We start from the raw sequence: 13,010 nt of genomic DNA on the forward strand, positions 1-13,010 counted from the left end.
AAGGCTATAGGCTTTGGGATGAATTGGAATGCCGACTGCAAGCCAGGGCTAATCGCCTAACATCAGTGCCCGACCTCACTAATGCTCTTGTGGCTGAATGGAAGTAAGTCCCCGCAGCAATGTTCCCACATCTAGTGGAAAGCCTTGCCAGAAGAGTGGAAGCTGTTATACCAGAAAAGGGGGGATGAACTTCATATTAATGCCCATGATTTTGGAATGAGATGTTCGATGAGCAGGTGTCCACATACTTTTGTGTATCTACCTCAATTACCACGCAACCCTGCACATCGACTAGGTACTGGTACCTCGTGTATATAGCCAAGTTGTCGTTACTCATCTTGTATTTATTCCTTGTGTTATTGTTTTTCTATTATTTATCTTTACATTGTTGGAAAGGGCCCGTAAGTAAACATTTCACTGTTAGTCTACACCTGTTGTTTATGAAGCGTGACAAATACAATTTTATTTGATATGACCATATACAACTTCCTGGTTAACAACTTCCTGGTTGCCCTTTATTTGACCCACAGGCGACCTGCAGCTGCGGCCATCATCCTACATGGATATTGACCCCCTGGGAGGGACTCTGACAATCAAGGAGACACAGGACGTTGACGCGGGGGACTACACCTGTGTGGCTGTGAACCCTTCAGGAACCTCCTCACCTGGGAAGATCACCCTGGATGTAGGATGTAAGGATTCCTCTGGACTCTTGAACACATCATGAAAAAGATGTCTTGTAATTTTGACATCTGACATCTCTACACCCAGAAAAGACCAGTTTACCACCAGAAAATCACATCATTATATTGTCCCATGTCAAATGTTGCCTGTTGTGTAGATGGCTGTATTGATGGATGAATGTAGCCTTTATTTATGGTCTTATGAGGGGTTGACCTCTGTAAACCCTAACCTCTGACCTTTGCCTTCCAGCTGCACCCCAGTTCATCAGAGAACCGTCTGACGTGGCGGCGGACATTGGCTCTAACGTGACCCTGCCGTGCCACGCACAGGGGTACCCCGAACCCCAGATCACCTGGAGGAGGGAGGACAACGCACCCGTCTTCACCAGACGCCCCACACACAGCACCATCACACAGAAGACAGGAGGGGACCTGCAAATCAGCAGTGAGGTTTTGGTTCATATACACATGCACACACGCACATACACACACACACACACACACACACACACACACACACACACACACACACACACACACACACACACACACACACACACACACACACACACACACACACACCACACACACACACACACACACACACTAATTCCTATCTTCTCTCTTCACTGTGTCAGATCTGTGGGTGGAGGATGAGACGGTGTATGTTTGTGAGGCCCAGAACCAGTTTGGGAGGATCCAGACCCACGCCAGAGTCACTGTCACCGGACTGGGTAAGAGACAGACAGAGATCAGGGTATTATAGGGGTACAGAGGCTAGGTAGAGGAGGGTATTATAGGGGTATAGAGGGTAGGGTAGAAGAGGGTAATATAGGGGTACAGATGGTACAGAGGGTAGGGTAGGAGAGAGTATTATAGGAGGGGTACAGAGGGTAGGGTAGAGGAGGGTATTATAGGAGGGGTACAGAGGGTATGGTAGAGGAGGGTATTATAGGAGTGGTACAGAGGGTAGGGTAGAGGAGGGTATTATAGGAGGGGTACAGAGGGTATGGTAGAGGAGGGTATTATAGGAGGGGTACAGAGGGTAGGGTAGAGGAGGGTATTATAGGAGGGGTACAGAGGGTAGGGTAGAGGAGGGTATTATAGGAGGGGTACAGAGGGTAGGGTAGAGGAGGGTATTATAGGAGGGGTACAGAGGGTAGGGTAGAGGAGAGTATTATAGGGATACAGAGGGAAGTTTATATGTCAATTGAATCTCAACAATTAAACAGTTGGTGGTTGTATTAGATTCAGTTTATATGAAAAAGATTGGATTTCAGCAAATAAAGAAAGGAAGACAACAACAGGGGAGAAATATAGGTACATAATTTTAACATTTTGAATGATTTTTTGGCCGAATCGTTGTAGTTGGAGTTGAATTCCACAAAGCCTGGTCACTGCTCCACTCCGTTAATAAAGCCTGGTCACTGCTCCACTCCGTTAATAAAGTTCAACAGAAACGTCCTTCACCATGGTGTGGAGTTTAGTCAGCTAAACTCAGCATAAACAGAAACGTCCTTCACCATGGTGTGGAGTTTAGTCAGCTAAACTCAGCATAAACAGAAACGTCCTTCACCATGGTGTAGAGTTTAGTCAGCTAAACTCAGCATAAACAGAAACGTCCTTCACCATGGTGTGGAGTTTAGTCAGCTAAACTCAGCATAAACAGAAACGTCCTTCACCATGGTGTAGAGTTTAGTCAGCTAAACTCAGCATAAACAGAAACGTCCTTCACCATGGTGTGGAGTTTAGTCAGCTAAACTCAGCATAAACAGAAACGTCCTTCACCATGGTGTGGAGTTTAGTCAACTAAACTCAGCATAAACAGAAACGTCCTTCACCATGGTGTGGAGTTTAGTCAGCTAAACTCAGCATAAACAGAAACGTCCTTCACCATGGTGTGGAGTTTAGTCAGCTAAACTCAGCATAAACAGAAACGTCCTTCACCATGGTGTGGAGTTTAGTCAGCTAAACTCAACATAAACAGAAACGTAATTCACCATGGTGTGGAGTTTAGTCAGCTAAACTCTGCAAAAAAAGAAACGTGCCTTTTTCAGGACCCTGTCTTTCAAAGATATTTCATAAAAATCCAAATATCTTCACAGATCTTCATTGTAAAGGGTTTAAACACTGTTTCCCATGCTTGTTCAATGAACCATAAACAATGAATGAACATGCACCTGTGGAACGGTCGTTAAGACACTAACAGCTTACAGACGGTAGGCAGTTAAGGTCACAGTTATGAAAACTTAGGACACTGAAGAGGCCTTTCTACTGACTCTGAAAAACACCTCAAGAAAGATGCCCATGGTCCCTACTTATCTGTGTGAACGTGCCTTAGGCATGCTGCAAGGAGGCATGAGGACTGCAGATGTGGCCAGGGCAATGAATTGCAATGTCCTTACTGTGAGACGCCTAAGACAGCACTACAGGGAGACAGGATGGACAGCTGATCATCCTCGCAGTGGCAGACTATTTGTAACAACACCTGCACAGGATCGGTACAACCGAACATCACATCTGCGGGACAGGTACAGGATGGCAACAACAACTGCCCGAGTTACACCACAATCCCTCTATCAGTGCTCAGACTGTCCGCAATAGGCTGAGAGAGGCTGGACTGAGGGCTTGTAGGCCTGTTGTAAGACAGGTCCTCACCAGACTTCACCGTCAACAACGTTGCCTATGGGCACAAACCCACCGTTGCTGGACCTGTCACGTCCTGACCAGTAAAGGGGTCTATTTGTTATTGTAGTTTGGTCAGGACGTGGCAGAGGGTATTTGTTTTCATGGTTTTGTGTATGTGTTTAGATAGAGGGATATTTTGTGTAGAGTGTTTCTGGGGTTTATTGGTGTAAGTGTCGATGTAGAGGGGGTAGTTGATTTAGGTGGTTCGGGGTGTGTGTGTGTATTGTAGAGGGGTATTTGATTTATGTGTTCCGGGGTGTTGGGTATGTTCTTGTGTTTGTTTTCTAAGGGGCTGTTCTAGTTTTGTATTTCTGTGTTGGCCTGGTATGACTCTCAATCAGGAACAGCTGTACATCGTTGTTACTGATTGAGAGTCATACTTAGGGAGCCTGTTTTCACCTGTCACTTTGTGGGAGGTTATTTCCGTGTTTAGCTTTATGCCTTACAGGACTGTCTATCGTCGTTGTGTTTTTGTATACGTGTTTGTTTTTGGTTTCCCTTCTTTGTCCTTAATAAAGAAGATGAGTGTACATATACCCGCTGCGTATTGGTCTCAACCCTACGACAACCGTGACAGAACCTCCCACCAAAAACGGACCAAGCAGCGGAGGATGGAGCAGCAGCAGTACTCAGTAGAATCGTAGACATGGGAGGAAATTCTGGACGGGGCTGGACCTTGGCACCAGGCTGGGGAATACCGCCGCCCACTGGGGGAGATAGAGGCAGCCAAGACGGAGCAGCGCCGATATGAGGCCTTGTACGCGCCGATGGGGAAGCACGAGAGGCACCCCCAATATTTTTTTTTTGGGGGGGGGGCGCACGGGTAGTTTGGCTGGGCCAAGGGTGAGCCCTAAGCCAGCTCTCCGTGCTTATTACGGGAAGCATTTGGAGCGGAGAGAGCTGGAGTATGCTGTAGTGCGCACGATCTCGCCCATGCGCAAGCACAGTCCGGTGAGAGCGATCCCAGCCCCTCGCAAGTGCCGTGCTAGAGTAGGCATCCAGCCTGGAAGGAGGATGCCTGCACAGCGCATCTGGCCACCAGTGCGCCTGTAGGTCCATGCTACCCTACGCCTGCTCTACGCACGGCAACCATCAGGCCTCTGCACAGCCCAGTTCGCCCTGTACCAGCATTCTGCTCGTGCAGGGCTGCTATTACCATTCAGCCAGGACGGGTTGTGCAAGAGTTGCGCTCCAGACCTCCATTGCTTACGCATGGCCCGATGTATCCAGTTCCTGCTTCTCGTGCTGGCCCTGAGGTGCGAATCCCTAGTCTGGCACGTCCAGTACCCACACCACGCACCAGGCCTCCAGCGCGTCAGCCCAGTCCAACTCGGCCTGTTCCTGCTCCCCGCACTAGCCCTGAGGTGCGTGTCTCCAGGCCGGTACCTCCACTACCAGCCCCACGCATCAGGCTTCCAGTGCGTCAGCCCAGTCCAACTCGGCCTGTTCCGGCTCCCCGCACTAGCCCTGAGGTGCGTGTCTCCAGGCTGGTACCTCCACTACCAGCCCCACGCATCAGGCTTCCAGTGCGTCAGCCCAGTCTCGAGCTTCTGAAGACAGTGCCCCGTCCAGAGTGTCCAACAACAGTGCCCCGTCCAGAGTGTCCAACGACAGTGCCCCGTCCAGAGTGTCCGACGACAGTACCCCGTCCAGAGTGTCCGACGACAGTGCCCCATCTAGAGTATCCGGCAACAGTACCCCGTCCAGAGTGTCCAACGACAGTACCCCGTCCAGAGTATCCGGCGACAGTACCCCGTCCAGAGTGTCCGACGACAGTACCCCGTCCAGAGTATCCGGCGACAGTACCCCGTCCAGAGTATCCGGCAACAGTACCCCGTCCAGAGTATCCGGCAACAGTGTGCAGTCCGGAACCGAGTGAGATGGCCTACAGGCCGGAACGAGTGAGACGGCCTACAGTTCTGAACCGAGTGAGACGGCCTACAGTCCGGAACCGAGTGAGACGGCCTACAGTCCGGAACCGAGTGAATCTGCCTACAGTCCGGAACCGAGTGAGTCTGCATACAGTCCGGAACCGAGTGAGTCTGCCTACAGTCCGGAACCGAGTGAGACGGCCTACAGTCTAGAGCTCCCAGAGGCGCTCTACAGTCCTGAGCCTTCAGTTTCGCTCTACAGCCCGAGGTCTCCAGCGACGCATCATAGCCTTGAGCATTCAGCGGGGGTGGACAGGTTGGGTGGGGGAAGTAGACCTGAGCCTGAGCCACCTCCAATATAGGTGGGTTGGGGAGGGGGGGGTGTAGCACGGGAACCGTCGGTGATGGTAGCCACCCTCCCTTCCCTCCCTTTAGTTTGGGGGGATTTATTTTGTAGATGTTTTTTTTTTGTGAGGTGCATCCGGGGTCTGCACCTTTGGGGGGGGGGGGGGGGTACTGTCACGTTCTGACCAGTAAAGGGGTCTATTTGTTATTGTAGTTTGGTCAGGACGTGGCAGAGGGTATTTGTTTTCATGGTTTTGTGTATGTGTTTAGATAGAGGGATATTTTGTATAGAGTGTTTCTGGGGTTTATTGGTGTAAGTGTCGATGTAGAGGGGGGTAGTTGATTTAGGTGGTTTGGGGTGTGTGTGTATTGTAGAGGGGTATTTGATTTATGTGTTCCGGGGTGTTGGGTATGTTCTTGTGTTTGTTTTCTAAGGGGCTGTTCTAGTTTTGTATTGCTGTGTTGGCCTGGTATGACTCTCAATCAGGAACAGCTGTACATCGTTGTTGCTGATTGAGAGTCATACTTAGGGAGCCTGTTTTCACCTGTCACTTTGTGGGAGGTTATTTCCGTGTTTAGCTTTATGCCTTACAGGACTGTCTATCGTCGTTGTGTTTTTGTATATGTGTTTGTTTTTGGTTTCCCTTCTTTGTCCTAATAAAAGAAAATGAGTGTACATATACCCGCTGCGTATTGGTCTCAACCCTACGACAACCGTGACAGGACCAGACAGGACTGGCAAAAAGTGCTCTTCACTGACAAGTCGCAGTTTTGTCTCACCAGGGGTGATGGTCAGATTCACGTTTATAGTTGAAGGAATGAGCGTTACACCGAGGCCTGTATTCTGGAGCGGGATCGATTTGGAGGTGGAGGGTCCGTCATGGTCTGGGGCTGTGTGGCACAGCATCATCGAACTGAGCTTGTTGTCATTGCAGGCAATCTCAACGCTGTGCGTTACAGGGAAGACATCCTCATCCCTCATGTGGTACCCTTCCTGCAGGCTCATCCTGACATGACCCTCCAGCATGACAATGCCACCAGCCATACTGCTCGTTCTGCGTGTGATTTCCTGCAAGACAGGAATGTCAGTGTTCTGCCATGGCCAGCAAAGAGCCCGGATCTCAATCCCATTGAGCACATCTGGGACCTGTTGGATCGGAAGGTGAGGGCTAGGGCCATTCCCCCCAAAAATGTCCGGGAACTTGCAGGTGCCTTGGTGGAAGAGTGGGGTAACATCTCACAGCAAGAACTGGCAAATCTGGTGCAGTCCATAAGGAGGAGATGCACTGCAGTACTTAATGCAGCTGGTGGCCACACCAGATACTGACTGTTGATTTTGACCCCACCTTTGTTCAGGGACACACAATTCCATTTCTGTTTATCACATGTTTGTGGAACTTGTTCAGGTTATATCTCAATTGTTGAATCTTGTTATGTTCATACAAATATTTACACATGTTAAGTTCGCTGAAAATAAACTCAGTTGGCAGTGAGAGGACGTTTAGATCTCACTCATCAAAGGTCAGGTCTGTCTTCTGTTGTGTTCAAAGACAGAATGCTACTTTTGAAATGAAAGTGAATATTTTCACTTGGAGCAGCAGAGGAAAGCGCTCAGCGTTTGAGTGATATTTCAGTTGTGCTGTAGTTGTGTGTGTGAGTAATGGTCCGCATGCATTGAGTTTATTTGAAAGCGAGGGAATGTAGGGGTGAACTCAGCGGAACGCGGCTCAAATTCCCTGGCACGGTTTGAAGGGGATGTCAGTTCTTGCAGAAGTCATGGGAGAAAAAAGACCTAAATCACAGTGAGAAAGAGAGAGTAGAGAGATACACTAAGTGTATAAAAGATTAGGAACACCTGCTCTTTCAATGACATAGACTGACCAGATGAATCCAGGCGCACCGGTTTGAGTCAAGAACTGCATAGCTGCTTGGTTTTTCCACGCTCAACAGTTTCCTGTGTGTATCAAGAATGGTCCACCACCTAAAGGACATCCACCCGACTTGACACAACTGTGGGAAGCATTGGAGTAAATGTGGGCCAGCATCCCTGTGGAACGCTTTTGACACCTTATAGAGTCCATGACCTGACGAATTGAGGATGTTCTGAGGGCAAAAGGTTTGATTAAATTAAACAATTTCCTCAGCAATCTGCACACAATACCCCATAATGACAAAGCGAAAACAGGTTTTTAGAAAAATGTTGCAAATTTATTAAAAACAGAACTACCTTATTTACATAAGTATTCAGACCCTTTGCTATGAGACTCAAAAGTGAGCTCAGGTGCATCCTGTTTCCATTGAACATCCTTGAGATGTTTCTACAATTTGTTTAGAGTCCACCTATGGTAAATTCAATTGATTGGGCATGATTTGGAAAGGCACACACCTGTCTATATAAGGTCCCACAGTTGACAGTGCATGTCAGAACAATAACCAAGCCATGAGGTCGAAGGAATTGAACCCGATGGTCACTCTGACAAAGCTCTAGAGTTCCTTTGTGAAGATGGGAGAACGTTCCAGAAGGACAACCATCTCTGCAGCACTCCACCAATTAGGCCTTTAACAGGACAACGACCCTAAGCACACAGCCAAGACAATGCAGGAGTGGCTTCGATACAAGTCTCTGAGCCCGGACTTGAACCCGATCAAACATCTCCGGTGAGACCTGAAAATAGCTGTGCAGCAGCGCTCCCCATCCAACCGCTACCTAAATACAGGTGTGCCAAGCTTGTAGCGTCATACCCAAGAAGACTCGAGGCTGTAACCACTGCCAAAAGTGATTCAACAAAGTACCGAGTAAAGGGTCTGAATGCTTATGTAAATGTCATTTTTATTTTTTATAAATTTGATACAAATTCAAAAAATATATATATATCTTTGTCATTATGGGGAATTGTGTGTAGATTGATGAGGAAAAAATACAATTTAATCAATTTTATAATATGGTTGTAACATAACAAAATGTGTAAAAAGTAAATGGGTCTGAATACTTTATGAAGGCACTTTATATATAGAGAGAGGGAGGGAGGGAGGGAAAGAGATAGAGACTGGGGGGAGAGGGGGAGGGAGGGAATGATACAAGAGCAAAGGTCCGGTCACACAAAGTTTGGACACACCTACTCATTCAAGGATTTTTCTTTATTTTTACCACATGAAAACTATGAAATAACACATATGGAATCATGTAGTAACCAAAATTTGTTAAACAAGTCTTAATATATTTTATATTTGAGATTCTTCAAAGTAGCCACCTTTTGCCTTGATGACAGCTTTGCACACTCTTGGCATTCTCTCAACCAACTTCACCTGGAATGGTTTTCCAGCAGTCTTGAAGGAGTTCCCATATATGCTGAGCACTTGTTGGCTGCTTTTCCTTCACTCTGCGGTCCAACTCTACCCAAGCCATCTCAATTGGGTTGAGGTCGGGGGATTGTGGAGGCCAGGTCATCTAATGTAGCACTCCATCACTCTCCTTGGTCAATATCCCTTACACAGCCTGGAGGTGTTTTGCGTCATTGTCCTGGAAAAACAAATGATAGTCCCACTATCATTTGCAAACCAGATGGGATGGCGTATCGCTGCAGAATGCTATGTTAGTTATGCTGGTAAAGTGTGCCTTGAATTCTAAATAAATATTTGACAGTGTCAACAGCAAAGTAACACCACACCATCACACCTCCTCTATGCTTCACGGTGGGAACCACACATGCGTAGATCATCCGTTCACCTACTCTGCGTCTTACAAAGACACGGCAGTTGGAACCAAAAATCGCAAATTTGGACTCATCAGACCAAAGGACAGATTTCCACAGGTCTAATGTCCATTGCTCGCGTTTCTTGGCCCAAGCAAGTCTCTTCTTCTTATTGGTGTCCTTTAGTAGTTGTTTCTTTACAGCAATTCGACCATGAAGGCCTGATTAACACAGTCTCCTCTGAACAGTTGATGTTGAGATGTGTCTGTTATTTGAACTCTCTGAAGAATTTATTTGTGCTGCAATCTGAAGTGCAGTTAATTGACGATTTTTGAGGCTGGTAAATCTAATGAACTTATCCTCTTCAGCAGAGGTAACTCTGGGTCTTACTTTCCTGTGGCAGTCCTCATAATATGGACTTGGTCTGTTACCAAATAGGACTATCTTCTGTATACCACCCCTACCTTGTCACAACCAGTGGTGTAAAAAGTACCACATTTTCATACTTTAAAAAAGTAAAGATAAAAGTAAAGATATGTTAAAAAAGTAAAAGTAAAACTGCCTTAAAAGAAAATAACTCAAGTAAAAGTGAAAGTGACCCAGTAAAATACTACTTGAGTAAAAGTCTAAAAGTATTTGGTTTTAAATGTACTTAATAATAAGTATCAAAAGTAAAAGTATAAATCATTTAACATTTCTTATATTAAGCAAACCAGACAACACGGTTTTCTTGTTTTTTTAAATGTACAGATAGCCAGGGGTACAGTTCAACAGTCAGACAAAATTCACAAACTAAGTATTTGTGTTTAGTGAGTCTGCTAGATCAGAGGCAGTAGGGATGACCAGGGATGTTCTCTTGATCAAATCAAATGTATTTATATAGCCCTTCTTACATCAGCTGATATCTCAAAGTGCTGTACAGAAACTCAGCCTAAAACCCCAAACAGCAAGCAATGCAGGTGTAGAAGCACGGTGGCTAGGACAAACTCCCTAGAAAGGCCAAAACCTAGGAAGAAACCTAGAGAGGAACCAGGCTATGATGGGTGGCCAGTCCTCTTCTGGCTGTGACGGGTGGAGATTATAACAGAACATGGCCAAGATGTTCAAATGTTCATAAATAACCAGCATGGTCAAATAATAATAATCACAGTAGTTGTCGAGGGTGCAACAAGTCAGCACCTCAAGAGTAAATGTCAGTTGGCTTTTCATAGCCGATCATTGAGAGTATCTCTACCGCTCCTGCTGTCTCTAGAAAGTTGAAAACAGCAGGTCTGGGACAGGTAGCACGTCCGGGGAACAGGTCAGGGTTCCATAGCCGCAAGCAGAACAGTTGAAACTGGAGCAGCAGCACGGCCAGGTGGACTGGGGACAGCAAGGAGTCATCATGCCAGGTAGTCCTGAGGCATGGTCCTAGGGCTCAGGTCCTCCGAGAGAAAGAAAGAAAGAAAGAAAGAAAGAAAGAAAGAAAGAAAGAAAGAGAGAAAAAGAGAATTAAACTACTGCAGCATAAATACTGGAGGCTGAGACAGGAGGGGCCAGGAGACACTGTGGCCCCATCCGATGATACCCCCGGACAAGGCTAAACAGGCAGGATATAACCCCATCCACTTTGCCAAAGCACAGCCCCCCTCACCACTATAGGGATACCTTCAACCACCAACTTACCATCCTGAGACAAGGCCGAGTATAGCCCACAAAGATCTCCGCCACGGCACAACCCAAGGGGGGGCGCCAACCCAGACAGGAAGACCACGTCAGTGACTCAACCCACTCAAGTGACGCACCGCTCCTAGGGACGGCATGGAAGAGCACCAGTTAGCCAGTGACTCAGCCCCTGTAATAGGCAGAGAATCCCAGTGGAGAGAGGGGAACCGGCCAGGCAGAGACAGCAAGGGCGGTTCGTTGCTCCAGAGCCTTTCCGTTCACCTTCACACTCCTGGGCCAGACTACACTCAGTCATAGGACCTACTGAAGAGATGAGTCTTCAGTAAAGACTAAAAGGTTGAGACCGAGTCTGCGTCTCTCACATGGGTAGGCAGACCATTCCATAAAAATGGAGCTCTATAGGAGAAAGCCCTGCCTCCAGCTGTTTGCTTAGAAATTCTAGGGACAATTAGGAGGCCTGCGTCTTGTGACCGTAGCGTACGTGTAGGTATGTACGGCAGGACCAAATCGGAAAGACAGGTAGGAGCAAGCGCATGTAATGCTTTGTAGGTTAGCAGTAAAACCTTGAAATCAGCCCTTGCCTTAACAGGAAGCCAGTGTAGAGAGGCTAGCAATGGTGGGTGGGGGTGTATGCCTTATGATTAACGAGACGTGGTGTGATCATAACAACATACAGGAACTCAAGTAATTTTGCTCACCTGACTTAGAATTCCTCACAATCAAATGCCGACCGCATTATCTACCAAGAGAATTCTCGTCAATTATAATCACAGTCGTGTATATCCCCCCCCCAAGCAGACACATCGACGGCCCTGAAAGAACTTCATTGGACTCTATGTAAACTGGAAACCACATATCCTGAGGCTGCATTTATTGTAGCCGGGGATTTTAACAAGGCTAATCTGAAAACAAGGCTCCCAAAATTCTATCAGCATATCGGTTGTGCTACCAGGGCGGGCAAAACCCTAGACCACTGTTATTCTAACTTCCGCGACGCATATAAGGTCCTCCCCCGCCCTCCCTTCGGAAAAGCTGACTACGACTCCATTTTGTTGCTCCCAGCCTATAGACAGAAGCTAAAACAGGAAGCTCCTGCCCTCAGGTCTGTTCAACGCTGGTCCGACCAATCGGATTCCACGCTTCAAGATTGCTTCGATCACGTGGACTGGGATATGTTCCGCATTGCTGCGAACAACAACATTGACGAATACGCTGACTCGGTGTGTGAGTTCATTAACAAGTGCATCGGTGATGTCGTACCAACAGCATCTATTAAAACATTCCCCAACCAGAAACCGTGGATTGATGGCAGCATTCGCACAAAACTGAATGCGCGAACCACTGCTTTTAATCAGGGCAAAGTGACCGGAAACATGACCGAATACAAACAGTGTAGCTATTCCCTCCGCAAGGCAATCAAACAAGCTAAGCGTCAGTACAGAGACAAAGTGGAGTTGCAATTCAGACACGAGGGGTATGTGGCAGGGTCTACAGTCAATCATGGACTACAAAAGAAAAATCAGCCCCGTTGCGGATCACGATGCCTTGCTCCCAGACAGACTAAACAACTTTTTTGCTCGCTTTGAGGACAATACAGTGCCACTAACACGGCCCGCTACCAAAACCTGCGGGCTCTCCTTCACTGCAGCCAACGTGAGTAAAACATTTAAACGTGTTAACCCTCGCAGGCCCAGACGACATCCCCGGCCGCGTCCTCAGAGCATGCGCAGACCAGCTGGCTGGTGTGTTTACAGACATATTCAATCAATCCTTATCCTAGTCTGTTTTCCCCACATGCTTCAAGAACGCCACCATTGTTCCTGTTCCCAAGAAAGCTAAGGTAACTGAGCTAAATGACTACCGCCCTGTAGCACTCACTTCCGTCATCATGAAGTGCTTTGAGAGACTAGTCAAGGACCATATCACCTCCACCCTACCTGACACCCTAGACCCACTCCAATTTGCTTACCGACCCAATAGGTCCACAGACGACGCAATCGCCATCACACTGCACACTGCCCTAACCCATCTGGACAAGAGGAATACCTATGTAAGAATGCTGTTCA

At 47.4% G+C, this 13,010-nt stretch overlaps 1 protein-coding gene across 2 annotated transcripts in view; it reads left to right on the plus strand.

Annotated features, from left to right (window-relative positions):
• The window catches only part of hmcn1 (hemicentin 1), a 236,670-nt gene that overhangs the window by 95,265 nt on the left and 128,395 nt on the right, over positions 1-13,010 (plus strand). For both annotated transcript variants that reach the window (XM_045687880.2, XM_045687881.2), the window contains exons 15-17: positions 531-692; positions 934-1,128; positions 1,322-1,417. In XM_045687880.2, the coding sequence (XP_045543836.2) occupies positions 531-692; positions 934-1,128; positions 1,322-1,417 (453 nt within the window). The remainder of the gene's footprint in view (positions 1-530; positions 693-933; positions 1,129-1,321; positions 1,418-13,010) is intronic.

The sequence above is a fragment of the Salmo salar genome, chromosome 10, assembly GCF_965601325.2.
Source record: "Salmo salar chromosome 10, fSalSal1, whole genome shotgun sequence".
Classification (NCBI taxonomy): domain Eukaryota; kingdom Metazoa; phylum Chordata; class Actinopteri; order Salmoniformes; family Salmonidae; genus Salmo; species Salmo salar.